We start from the raw sequence: 14,045 nt of genomic DNA on the forward strand, positions 1-14,045 counted from the left end.
AAAAAAAAAAAACCTCTTGATAAGCCGTTTGGTAATGTTGTTCTAATAACGTTATTTGTACTTTTTGAAAATACGTGTGGATAAAAAAAAATATGAAAATACGTGTAATATTGTTTAAACACTAAAAACTGTTGTTTAAAATACGCTATCAAACAGCCCTGAAATTACCATTAGCTTCATACATGTAACCCTAAGGACCCATCAAGCCCACCTATGAATTTAACTATGAATGGAAATGAGTTACGGTATCCGGAGGTTTGGTCCAAGTGCCAATCAGCACTTGGGCTAGACACCTTCCAGATTCATTCCTTTTCATTCTTCTATTTCTAGTTTCAATTGTGACTAGATTCTCCCAAAAAAAAAAAAAAAAAAAGTTTCAATTGTGATATGATTTCCTCCTAATTTTGACATTTTTTTTAGACTTCCTTAGTCCCCAAGCTCAGCATATTAATACCAAATTTATTAAATTAATTATTTATTTATTTAATCAACTAATTTTTTACCATTTTATCTTGGAATCAATTAATGTTTTGTCTTTGGATTGAAACAGGTGCATGCAATTTTACCATAAAATATATTCTCAACCAATAGCATTATGACATATCATTTAATTTAAATTGGACTAAAAATAAACCAATCATAATTAAGATCTCATAATCTAGTGTGATCAGGACATAATTCATGCAAGTGCACATTACTATTAATACTTGTTTTTAATTATTATAAATTATATATCTTTCAATCCGGCAGTTTGCCACTGCGCACCTTTGGTGCGGTGGTCACTTCACAAGTGTAAATGCTTATGGAGTGTGGGGAACAAGGGCGGGGGTTTAAGTCTCCAGGAGGGAGTTTCACACACATATACACTTAGATTAGATTAAAGTAGAAATTCTATCTTGTAAAAAAAAAAAAAAAATCCGGCGGTTTAATTAAGTCTCACGAATTGTCATTTTGATCATTATGACTTCAATATTTATTTCAAGCAATGCAATTAGAAATCAAATAATCAAAATTATAGTTTTACCCCTAAGATGTGATATGATGATAATAGGCTCTTGAAATGCAAATGAGGTCAAATGAGAGTTGCAAAATAGGGTATCTATATTTGTCACATCATTTTAAAAAAAAAAAAAAATTTGACCGTGAAATGAATCCCTCCACTTTACTCAAGAACAAAAGAAACTCTAGAAGAAACACCCAACAAAATAAACAATCGTATGCTATCAAATATCTTTGTTATTAACATTGCAACCATGTCGCATTTTGATCTTAAATTACTATAATCTCACAAACTAAGATTTGACACATTTTGTTAGAGACATAGACAAATAAATTAACGAAGGGACAATTACCACTCATTTTTAAACTTCAGAGTTCAGAGGCTAATAGTAATAGTGCTCACTTAAAACTTTTAGTGATCAAAAGGGCTCAGCAACTAAATTTTAGAGAAAAAAAAAAATATTTATTTTCAATTGCTCCTTTCCTAGCTAAAAAACGGCGTCGCATAGTTGAGGATGTACTGTTCGTAAGAAAGGTGCACTCCTACGTCGTCGTTTCGTAGTTCCTATCTTGTATAGTAATAGTATATTCCAGTTCTCTCTCTCTCTCTCTCACGGTAACACGAAAAACCCCAGTTGGATTTGTTTCCGAAAACATGAAAAACACTTTTTAATTTAAGTTTCTTTGCAGAATAGAGGAGACATAGAAACACACAGCAAAAAAAAAAAAAAAAAAAATTTTCAAAATGGATAATAAAAATCGAGACGGCAGCTGGGATTTCTATCTCCGAAGCTTATCCAACAGTTCTCGAGACTCCAATTCAGCCAACGATCCCGCCTCTGATCCCTCCATCCTCCAATCCGTACGTTTGATTCTTTTTCTTCAATTTTCTGTTTGGTTCCCGAGAAAAATGGAAAAATCTTTTTGCGGAAAAAAAAAATTCTCTTTCTCGCTCGCACTCTACATCACTTCTGTACGCTAATGTGTGTTTCATTCTTTTTTTTTTTTTTTTTGATTGGTCAGGTGAAGAAGCTTTACGAATTGTGTAAAACCGAGAATTCGGAGGATTTGGTGGCTAGGGTTTATCCGCAGATCAACAAGCTCTTTCATCGAGCCGTGGCGTCTCTGTCTCAGTCTCGAACCTCCAATGGCCTTCTCTTACTGGTTTGGCTTTGTTTCACCCAAAACTTCGCTGTTTCAGAGTGTGTTTCTTTTTTTCAAATTAACTACTGATTCTTCGTTTTATGATCGTAATGCGTTGTAGAAATAGAAAATCAATAAACTTTGGATTAAATTTAGATAGGTTTGGGTAGAATCAATAAACTTTGGCTTCTCATATGGTTGCATTGACCAGTGTAATACAAATAGTGTTATCTTTCTGAATGAGAATTAAATTCAAGGAACATGCGCTCACAAATGAGTGCCGGCCACTCTTGTGTCGTCGAGACAAATCCCATTTGAAATGGATGGTGTGAGTTTGTCAAATGCTCTACAAGCAACTACATTAGCGGTGCCTAAACCATGTTCATCAACCAAGTTTGTTCAGTGGTAGAAAACCGGGCTGGGATTCAAAAGAATTAAGCGAAGTGTTTGTTCTATGCCCAATTCCACAACTTGCTTATATATCAACCTCTGATTGGATTTTAGCCTTTTCAAGTACATGTGGTAGACCCAAAGTGTTGAAATCCAATCAGGAGTTGACATATAAGCAGGGTGTGGAAAGAGGTGTCCCTAGCATTACTCATTTTGTAAAATCATGTAGTTTATTGACCAATGCAATGACATGGTTGAATTGAATTGAGGAAACCTAAGGTACAACACTTAGGGCCTGTTTGGAATGAGGGGGGAGGGAGGGAGAGCCAAGGGGAATACATTGAGTTTTAAATATCTAATTCTAATATTTTGATAATATAATTGACGCCTCACTTGCATACGTGTGTTATTTAGCATCATGTTTCTCATTTTTTTTTTTGGATTTTTTTTTTCCCATCAGGTTATTCTTCAATTTTACCTTGATTTTGGAGAGATGGTTCTTCATGATGCTGATCCAAGTCTGAGGATATTTTTCCGTTCATGCTTGAGCCGGTAACAAGATGCTTACCTCATGTCTATTATTTAGACAGTTAGACTTTGAGTGTCAAGTGCAAAGTGGTTTTTAAAATCACTTTCCTTTTACTGAGGTTATTGTATTATTCCCCTCTTGTCCAACTGATCTTTATTATAACTAATTAGACTTCATCAAAGGAAATATTTCCTACACTCGTCCAAGTCCTAAACCACCATGACAGGAAAGATTAAAGAGTAACATGAAACAAATGGGACATTGGCCCTTGTTGCTGTGGTTAAAGGGATCCTACATCTTTTTGACAAAAAAGTGTTGACTTTCTTTGTTCAGGAATTTTGTTTTTCTGCTAATATTAAAATGACATTTTCTTCAGATAACTTCGTATTGAAGTTTTATGGTCAGCACACTCCAACTTATTCTAATCTGGTTGCAGTGAGTTCTCAGATCCTGCTGTTGCAGAAGCAACCCTTGATTTTCTGAACATGAACAAGAAAAAACTTCAAACATCTTTCCCTTCCTTACTGCCTCAGGTATTACTTAAGATCTGTAGCACTTTTTGTTGAAACAATGTAATATGGTAGGATCATGAAGATTTCAATTGTTTGGAAGTTTTCAAAAACTTGGAGAGATTTTTTACTTCTACATTGTAATTTGTTGTGTAATTTTTACTACTCGGTTGCTAGACATATCATCCTGTCGTAATTAAGTTGCAACTAGTGCCATCCATATTTACATACAGTTAGTTCTTATGGAATTAATGTTGTAATACTCATTCTTCTTTTTTTGATAAGTAACAAATTTTTTTATTAAAATAAAACAAACCAAGTACACTGGGGGTGTACTCAGTGATAAATACAATCAATCTCTCAAATTACAAAGCTCAAACATATCTATAAGAGTAAAACAAGGAGGAGAATGAAATGCAGCAACACTTCAATCTAACAAAGTACGAAATAAAAATACTTTAATTTCAAGGATGGACCATTCACATCCCTCAAAACTTCTCGCATTACGTTCATTCCAAAGACACCACATGATGCAATTTAATAATCATTCTTCTCCAAAAGATTGCTAAAAAAATATTTTAGAACCTGATTGTATTTCTCTGTTATCATATGTAGGAAGCCAGACCAATTTAAAAAACATATTTTAGTACCTGATTGTATCTCTCTGTTATCATTTGTGGGAGGCCAGACCAATGGCTATTCCTACTTTGTTGCTTTGGAGACACTTAATCAAAACTGGTAATAACATGGTTTCTATCAGGTTCTTAAATATTTGCAAGAAATCTTTGATTACCTATAAATATATATATATATATATATATATAGTCTCTCTTGTCACTATTCTAGCTATGACTTACATTTCTTTTCCTTGATAAGTCTTCAGTAATTCAAAATAGGGAAGACGTAGCTGCATACTTTAATGTTGTTTTGTATGTCACTGTCTAATATTAATAATATGTTATGCAGTTCTTTCCATTGTTGCTAAAGCTGATTGCATGGAATGGAGAAAAGTAAGTACATATTAACTTTTGATTGGTTATTTACTGGTAACATTTCATTAAAAAAAAAAAAAAAAAAAAAAAATCTTTGGCAGGTATCTGATTTTTGTTCTTCTTTCGTGTGCTTTCATGTTCCTAATTTCTTTGTACTTTCATATTGATAGACTGCTTTATGGTACAACTGTGAACGTCTATTTGGCAGTATATCTTGGTTATTTGTACTTTTTTTTTTTGGAAGAATTAGTAAGAAATTTTATTGCAAGTTTGCCACACAGAATTACACAAGTCAAAAACCTGAAACCCAACAGATAACATAGCAAGTTCTGCATCTGTCTGACCAAGAACACAACAGCTTTTGGTAAAGCTGCTGCAGAAGAGTTATCTACCCAACCTCATCTATCAATCAACTAGTCTTACACGTTACAATTCATCAAGGGTAATACATTCTATACAACATGGATCCTCTATTCACCAGAATCATCAACCTGCTGACTGACAGCACCTCTATACAACAAAGAAAACCAAAGACACAACAGGATGCAGCCTGCTCAACCCAGACTCAACCACTATCTGTCATGACTTGCAAATTACTGATACCCCGGGTGCAGCATAAAATTATATTAAGTACAGTGTCTTCCTTCCACTTTTTGCTCTCTCTACGCTTGCCCTTACATCCTTCTTGATATCTCTGTTTTGATTATCCCTGCATGAATAATAGAGTTTCTTAGGTGCCATAGGTGGTACACTGCACCCCCACCAAGCCAGTTTACATATATTCTCAAATATTTTCCTTCAAGATGATTGACGGCCCAATGTACCAAATCCTGCCAGCTGTACTTGCCATCTGAGATCAAACAAAGTCCCAAAAGTTTACCATATTCTTTTGGTGAATGAGCTGTGGAAAAACAGATGATCTTTATTCTCTGTGAAGGCTCTGCATAGGGTACAGGCACTTTCACCATTAAATTCCCAGTGAAACATTCTCTCCTTAGTTGGTAGTTTATATTTCATAGCCATCCAACCAATGAAGGATTGCCTAGGAATGGTGATGTCAAAACTGAGAAAGTGCTTCACTGGGAGGCATTTCTCCATGAAATCCCCCTTCCCTTTCTCTTATTTCCTCCCATCTTTTAGTACTGCAATATGTAATTGATGCGGCCCATAAAACCCTATTTTGCTCCTTCAATTGGATTAGGCATAGTTTGCTTTGAATATCTTCCAGTTGATCAGATCTAGCAGGCTTCCATATACTCTGCTTCTCTCTCAGTACAGACTCCACCTTAGCTTTAGAGTGATTCACGGCATCACACACACACACACACACACACATGATGACATAGGAGAATTTCACTCAGATTAGTTGCACATCGTAGAGCATACTGAACAACAACCTGCTGATAATCAAACTCTTACGGGCAATTAACCCCACCTAGCAAAACCAGTTACTGGGTAATCTAGGGGCTTTTCACCCCTGACGAGCTAAGCAGTTTTTCCTCATGCCCTGGAGGCAACTCATGACATCATATATAAACCCTGTTTCTATATCTTTGAAACAAAATGCCATCTGGATGCCATAAGTTACACCAAATGAAATTTTTTTTGCTATCCCCAACCTTGCAGCTAAGGAATTTCCTAGCAACAGCCCTCAGCATGAGCAGTGATATCCATACCCAGCTATTATCTTGAGGTATTTTGATGGCCCAGAAGCATTTTTATTTGAGCAAATATTGATCTACCCAAGCAACCCAAAGGGAGCCAGCTTGGGTAAATAGGTTGCAAATAAGTTTTAATACTGGTGCTTTATTCCGATTAGCAACCCTCTTCAAGCCTAGGGCCTAGGCCACCCTCTTGTACTTCTTATATGTAACCAGCATATTAATTTAGCCCAGCATGACCTGTGAATTATAAAGAAGTTGATTTAGCCCAGCATGAGCTTTGAATGGTAAAGAAGTTGCTTTAGCCCAGCATGACCTTTGAATGGTAAAGAAGTTGCTTTTGTACTAGTCATGTCTTTGTACGTGTAATTATTGGTATCACGTTCAAATACTTTATATCAGGTGTTTGTGTATTGGTTTTACCATGATGCTAGAATTGGGATTCTTGATGAGATTAATGCTGGGACAACCAGGATCATATAAAAGTTCAAATCATTATGTTTAGAATCAAAAGATTCTTTGAAGTAGAAAAGAATGACACAAACTTTTCTGTTGTGCATTTGCAGATCAGAGAAGTCCTTTTTGAAGCTTTTCCCTGGATTGATGTCACCTGGGTCATTTCTTCCACTTTTCCCTTCCTTAGTGGACTTGCCAAGTGAGTTTCTGTATTTGGCTTCCATATTGACTACCTTGTTTTGTTTTCCCAATGTCTATTTGATGGTCGTATAACCAGTTGTTTACATATTGCCTTCCAAAGATGTATGTGTACTCTGATTGGGTTACTGTATGCATGCTTCTTTTAGAATTATATAACTGATACTTATCAAAAAAAGAATTATATAACTGATAAAGTTATTATTATTTTTAATCGTACATTTAAACTGCAGTAAAATATAATATTGGCATCCAACCTAATGGGGCCAACCCAAAAAAATAAAAAGGAAGGGTTGCTCCCTCCACGCTGGTTTGTGTCTGTCACATAGGAAGAAACAAACAACATACATACAAGTTCATGTATGTGCTTGTTTGTAGTCATGTGTTGACATGTGTAATTGCATGTTGATGTTGAACATGGATTATTGTCTACACTAGACTGGAATAGGCATGATTCATTCCACTTTCTTTGAAGCTTGCTAACATATGAGAAGGCTTTTGATCTCATGTAGTAGGAGCATACCAATTTAGATTAGTATCTACCGGTAGATTCCCTTATGATTGATCTAAAAGAACTAAAAAGAAATTTTATCTTCAAAGGAAATTGAATTTACCCATCTATCATTCATTGTTTTTTCACTCATTTTGTAATTAATAAAGCACTTTGGTAAGGTTGTTTATTGAATGTGCTAATGAGCTCTAGCTCAAATGACACCTCTTCCCCTTGTAAGAGCAAGGTCAGGGTGAGGTCATGGGTTTGAGAACCAAGTTCAGGTAAAATTATCAATAAAAAAGTTGTTAGTGAATGCCAAACTTGGCATCAGTAAGTCCGGACATGTATATGCTTTCTGATGTATATATTCCTTCATATTTCCTTTTAAACAAATTATGTCTTTTTGACATTTTTGTATTTTCCTGTACCAGTTTTGGTAGTTGCACTGGAAAAGGTTGAAAGGAGCTCAGGATCACTTATTGGAAACAGCATAGCTTCAATGCAGAAGAGTACGGCTCCTGAGGTCATCTTTGAGACTTTTAAAAATTATTTGTCTAAACAAGCCAATGAGCTTTTACTCAAAGGGCACTTCCTCTATCCATGAGAATTGGTTGGAGGGTGAGATCATGGGTTCAAGACCCACTGGGGCTTTCTGTAACTTGCCAATAAAAAGAAGAAGAGTATATCCAAGACTTAGTACAGAGTGCAATTAACAATGTTGAATTTGTGTGCATGCAGATGCTACTTGCACTCATGGATGAAGCTTATACTGGTTCAACCATAGGAGGTGGTGGTGGAGATTCTGAGTCTGAGGATAGCAACACAATTGATGTTGCTGATTCTTTATTCCTCGACCTTTTAAAGGATGAAAATGATGGCCTTGCTGTATGTTCCCTTCTTATTTCTCAATTTTCATTTTGCATATTCTGGAGCATCTCTTAAAACCGGATGAAATGCAATTTGGAGTGCAATGTAAATTTTGTTTTTTTAGGAGTATCAAGTGTTCTATCTTATGGCTAAAGGAGTATTTCGCTAGTTCATTTATTTATCAACCCCACCCCCCCCCCCCCCCCCCCCCCTCTTTTTTCCCTTTTAAGAATGTCTAAAACTATTTTCTTTTTTTAAAACAATATTTGTGTATCTTTCAGTTGAACTGGTTATTCTATGCTTGTTATCCCCAATTCAATATTTATCTATTTGGTAGCTACTATGGTACTTGTCCAAATGAAAAAAAAGAAGAAATTTTAATTATTTATTTTATAGTGAAGAGGAAGTAAATTAATTGTGAATGGGTATATTAATCACTCGTGGCTATCTTATTTTGGTTTTAAAAACCACACCAAAAACTTCTTTTGAGATTCATTTATGTTTTAGAAACAATAAATATATAAATGCATTGCTGGAATTATATTATTATTATTGGACTAGATGGTTGACATTTGTTCTTGACTGTGTGATCAATATTGTATTTTCAGGAACGTCACTGGACTTCTCCTGGGATGGCCACACTATTACAGGCTGCAATTAATTCCCCTCAGTCTGATAGGCTAAAACAAATACTTAAAATGGCACCCCGGATTCTTGATGTGTACTTTGCTATAACTCTGCGTGATGTTAATAATTGTATGTCGTTATGATTTTGAATGTTCTTTTGACATTGGTACATTATTTTTCTTTTAACAGAAACCTCATAGTTTGCTGAAATCATTTATTGATGCATAATATCCTTTTCCCTATAAGTTGCTGACAATCATGAGATTTTTATTTGTCTCCTTTTCAGCTTTAATATGTGCATTGATTCCCTTGCTAATGTCAAGAAATGCTACAGTGTTTCCAGACAAAAGTTTCTCTTATGAGGTGTGTATGTAGTTGAATATAGTTGAAGCTTCTTTCCTTTGATGCTGGTTTTCATCATTTCTATATAGGTTTGATTGTTGAAGGTACAACAACTAGATGTTATGGGTATGGGAACTTGAATGGGGTCTATGAGATTGTAATATGCATAGTATACCTGGTTATACAACCTAATGAAGACGATGCTATTCAGCTGACTTTTCTTCTTGGCTGTTAAAATTTATTAGGGTATTTGGATTGAATAGGCTTTCCTCTATGTCAATAAAGTTATTGCTGATCAAAATAAATAAAATAGATTGAACATGCCTTCTTGCTTTGCACTTTATTTACATTTTTTTTAATCAAAATTTGCAATATCAAGGACAATGCTCTCTGGACCAGCTGGCATCTTCTTCCAAGAAATTATGGGTAGAGGGTGAGTTAAGGGGGTCCAATCTGAAATGGATGCATGAGTTGTATTGGGCTATTAAGTAGCTGAAATTACTCTCTCTCTCTCTGTGACCATCAAAATATTGCTTAATATGTGGCCGAGGTCATGTTGAACATGAAGATTTATCATTTTCTAGTGATATTTCATAAAGTTTTTTGGTCAATTGTGTGTGGAATATGGTTTCCTATTGCTATAATCTTCGTTTTCCTTACGATTTTTGAGAGAGGTAGTGTATATATCTGAGGAGTTGTATTTGTTTGTAGATTCGCAAAAGGATCTTAGAGTTCATGCTTGCTTCATTTCAGCGCTCTCCAGATTTCATCGCACTTTTGAAGGTATATTCGTGAAAGCACATTGCTTCTGTGTTTGATATTAGTACCAAATGTATTCTGCTGCCTGTGTTGATGATCCACATACTAATAACTATTGCAAGGTAATATCAGAAGGAATTTTAAATAAAAAAAATTTAAAACTTTGGTGAAAAGGTGTCTTACAGGCTTACAGCTACCAAATTGGAAAAATGTCATATATTCAGACTGTCAAGTTTTAAAGGGTTTTAATTTGGAAAATTTTAGCTGTAAAAACATTCTTCTGGCACTTATCTTTTATGTTTGCAATTGTTGCTTTGATTGTTTTTCCTTGTCTAACTTAACAGGAATTTTTTTTTTTTTTTGCACTTAAATATATTTAGGCCAATTTTGTTATTGTTTACCCTTCTCAAAACCCTTTGGTTTAATATTTCTTCATATAATCCCAACCACTATTTTTAGAAGAGTTTTGCTTTTGCATTTTCCCTTCTTGGATGGGTGAACTGGGATGTAACCTTTGACTTGAATGTCAAAGAACCACTATACTCTTTTGATGAAATTATGCTTAATTTTCTTGCTCCATTATAATATTTGGGTTTTTACGATCTTAAAGTGCTAAAATTAAGGGGGCTAGATTTAAGTTAAACTTGGTGTAATTTTTGTCAATGTTACTGACATAGGAAAAATTGAAGGATTTGTCTGTTTGTGCTTGTGGTGGATTAAGGTTTAGGAGGATTTGTTGTTTGAAGATTTAGGACTTTGAATAGAGTTTTGTAGGGAAGAGAAAAGATTTGATCTAGGGTTTAAAAAGGGTAAGAAGCAATGGAAATTTAATTTATCCAGTGTACATAGTGCACGTGAACATTTTATGTGAACAATATTGCAAGATAGAGAAGAAAAGAGATAAGAGAAATGGTGAAAAGAGAAAAATCAGGCCAACTTACCTCTCACTCAAAACACTCAATATTTTGTTGATCAACTCCCCCTTATTTGATTTGAGTACAATAAGAAACTTACATCGACCCTTAATCTTAACTTCTTCTAACTGAACTAGGACTCCTACTTTTACGAGTAAACTAAATGCTAAATGAATCAAACCAAAACCCACACAGAAAGATCCATAAACTAAATAAGACCTACTTATTAATAAAATAAAAACCCCAACGCCCCCAACCATAAAGCCCATACCCCACAATTACAGTCTCTTTGACTCTAGAATCCCAAATAAATATAAGATAAAATACAAAAACCTAATTAGCTAGACACTTGTTATTTGGCTTTGCTTCACCCTTAGGCTTTCAAAGAGGATATTGTTTCTCTAACCACGCTGCGGTTGTGCCATCAGTTATACCACTCAAATTCCTCCACCTCACTTTTTATAAGCAAAAAAATGCTTGGTCCTTTGGACATAAGAAAAAAGTTTAGCTTCAAACTGGTTTAGAGCTATCTTCTTTTAACCCACCATATGGCAATTGAAGATACCATTTATGTGTTGTTTAAGTCACATAACTTTTTTAATGAATTATGTGACTTGTTTAAATAATACACATGGATAGTCTTATAAATCACCATGTAGCGGGTTGGAGGAGACTTCTCCAAATTGGTTTGGAGTTAAACTTTGTCTGGGCATAATATTTAATACTGCTGGCATGGTGTACTTGTAATGCTTAACTATCTTTCATGCTAATGTGGCATAGTCTCTTTCTACATTTTTTTTTTTTTTTTTGGATATAGGACTTCCTCTCTTGACTTGATTCAATTCTGTTGGCCCGTGTACCACATCCTAAAGCGTTCTGCTGGATAGCATTGAAAGCCATTAATGATACTTGATTCTTTATATACTTTTCTTCAATAAAATAGTTTGTTAAATTCTTTGCAGAAGCCTATAATGGACAGGCTCGCAGAAGCTTATGACAGCCCTGCAAAGGTAGTTGATGATCTTTTCTGTAATCTAGTCAGAAAGGTATTATAATTTTAATCTGATGGTTATTTCCCTGTCCATTTTCCTTTTATAGACAGAGTTGGCATTACAATTGTGCTGGGCCATTGGGGAGCATGGTGGGGGTGGTGGATCACACAAAGATGCAGCTCGTGAGCTTTTTGAGAGTTTAGAACTGCTTTTATATGAAAACCTTTCATCTAGGTATGGCTTAGAATAGCCTTTTCTCTTTGCATTTTTTCTGATTTTCTTTACCAATTTGGCTACATATTTGATGACTCCATCTTCTTAATTCCCTTGGGAAGTCGTTTGGGCCTAAGGCAGGAATCAGCCCTGAGCTCTGATAGAGAAACGTTCAGAAAGTCATCACAGTCTAGGCTTCTATGTTTTGTTGTAACAGCTATTGCAAAGCTTGCTACTCATCACCGTGAATTACTGCCAAGAGCACGTGTATCCTTGGGCAAGGTCTGTTTATTGGCTTCAACCATAATCCATAACAATTTCCTCTGTTTGTGTGTGAGTGAGAGAGAGAGAGAAAGAAGAGAAGAGGAGGGCTGGGGGGGATATTTAATTATGGTTACAGTTTTTTTTTTTTATCAACTAACACATCTTGACTTGGATATGCACATCAAGGTTGCTCGTTCTCGAATCTCAGATGTGAGGGTTTGGAGACGTGCTCGTGATTATTTGGGTCTAATGAATGAACCTGCAATTTGTTTGTCTGTTTTGGGTCCTTCACGACCTTCATGTGGATTCACACGGAATCCAGGCACTGTAAACTGGAGTGATGGTGGCACCAAGATGATTGCACATATTCCATTTTACATTCTTGGTGAACAAGAAGGTCAGGGGTGTTTTATAGTTGACTTATATAAGAAAATTATTTAATTTTTTAAATATGCATAATCTGTTAATGCTTAGGTGCTTTCATTATGGTTTCACTCAGCCTCATTTTTAGCCACAGCTTAGTCATACCCTTTTTTTTCCTCTCACCAAAATAAGCTATAAGCTGTACCAAATGCACCTTTAGTCATTAAACTCTGTTGTTGAGCAGTTTTGAACAAACAAACAGGTCTGTTTTTTCCTGTTCTGCAATTTAGTCCAACATTATTTTAAAGTGAAACTAAGGGGAAAGTAAATTATTACTTTTTAAAATGAGTTCATATGCACGTATTACTTGGAGTTGGGAGGATTCTGCTAAGTCTCTACTGCAATGTTATAGAGTCCTGCATATACCTAAAATGAATAGCCTGTTGCAGAGATCATGAGTACTATCAACTGTCATCCTGTAATGTAATACTTTTTATAAGTTCAACAGCCCATACCAGATGGGCTAATCCATGTTCCCTAAATTGTTTCTTATAAATTTTCTATTTATCTGTACACGTTTCCTTGCAGGTCCACCGTTCCATGATTTTTCATTTTCAGATATCCTTCCAAGAAGATGATGGCAGCTTTTCTTGCGGGAGAAGATATAGCAGGAATTGCAAATTCTATTGGAGTTTATGTAGAGCATTTTTCTTTTCTAATATCACTAGGAATTCCTTGTTTGTATCATATGAGCATATGGGAAGATCAAATACTTTTTTGGTATAGAAGAAATATAAATGAAGAAAGCCTTTTCTTTCAGGTTTACTGCACTATGACTTGTAATAGTTTGTTCTGAAGAATTAAAGGTGTGTTGGTGGCCAAAATTAATTTCTATCCATTTAGGGCTTTTATTTTTTATTTTTATAAACGTATCTACCTTTCATCTTCATTGTTTACAAAAATGTTGTTAATTTCATATGATACACAAATACAATACGTATCAATTCAAGAGCAAAAGGATAGATATTGTATGGTTTAAATGAGGGGCAAAACTTAAGTACAATATTTAGGTTATGTTTATTAGTTTTCTCTTTTAAGATTCAGATGTACTTAACTAAAAATACACGAATACAAATTCTCTTTACAATTTTTTGTGTTCCATTTTATATTTCATCAATCATAATTTGTTATTTATTTTTTTTTTTTTCATTTTAAATTTTGGCTATTTTATATTTAGGTTCTGTTCATTAGGTTTTCCTCTTAAGATTCAGCTCTACTTAACTAAAAATATACTAATACAAATCCTTTGTACAATTTTTTGTGTTCCATTTTAT

At 34.7% G+C, this 14,045-nt stretch overlaps 1 protein-coding gene across 1 annotated transcript; it reads left to right on the top strand.

Moving 5' to 3' along the window:
- Nucleotides 1-1,609: 1,609 nt before the first annotated feature.
- Nucleotides 1,610-13,609, top strand: LOC126694695 (uncharacterized). Its single transcript, XM_050391095.1, has 16 exons — nt 1,610-1,861; nt 2,023-2,163; nt 2,993-3,084; nt 3,498-3,594; nt 4,537-4,580; nt 6,790-6,878; nt 7,802-7,893; nt 8,109-8,255; nt 8,846-8,993; nt 9,151-9,227; nt 9,918-9,989; nt 11,842-11,889; nt 11,978-12,105; nt 12,207-12,366; nt 12,535-12,745; nt 13,300-13,609. The coding sequence occupies exons 1-16, from the start codon at nt 1,745-1,747 to the stop codon at nt 13,347-13,349; spliced, it is 1,713 nt and encodes a 570-aa protein (XP_050247052.1). The 5' UTR covers nt 1,610-1,744; the 3' UTR covers nt 13,350-13,609.
- The last annotated feature ends 436 nt before the right edge of the window (nt 13,610-14,045 follow it).

This window comes from Quercus robur, chromosome 8 (assembly GCF_932294415.1).
Source record: "Quercus robur chromosome 8, dhQueRobu3.1, whole genome shotgun sequence".
Taxonomy (NCBI): domain Eukaryota; kingdom Viridiplantae; phylum Streptophyta; class Magnoliopsida; order Fagales; family Fagaceae; genus Quercus; species Quercus robur.

Excerpts from the sequence above, each read along its gene's own strand:
- LOC126694695 (XM_050391095.1), top strand. The coding sequence starts at position 1,745 with ATGGATAATAAAAATCGAGACGGCAGCTGGGATTTCTATCTCCGAAGC. Across the intron at positions 7,894-8,108 it reads AGAAGAGTACGGCTCCTGAG|ATGCTACTTGCACTCATGGA; the intron begins GTCATCTTTGAG and ends GTGTGCATGCAG. Across the intron at positions 9,228-9,917 it reads ACAAAAGTTTCTCTTATGAG|ATTCGCAAAAGGATCTTAGA; the intron begins GTGTGTATGTAG and ends ATTTGTTTGTAG.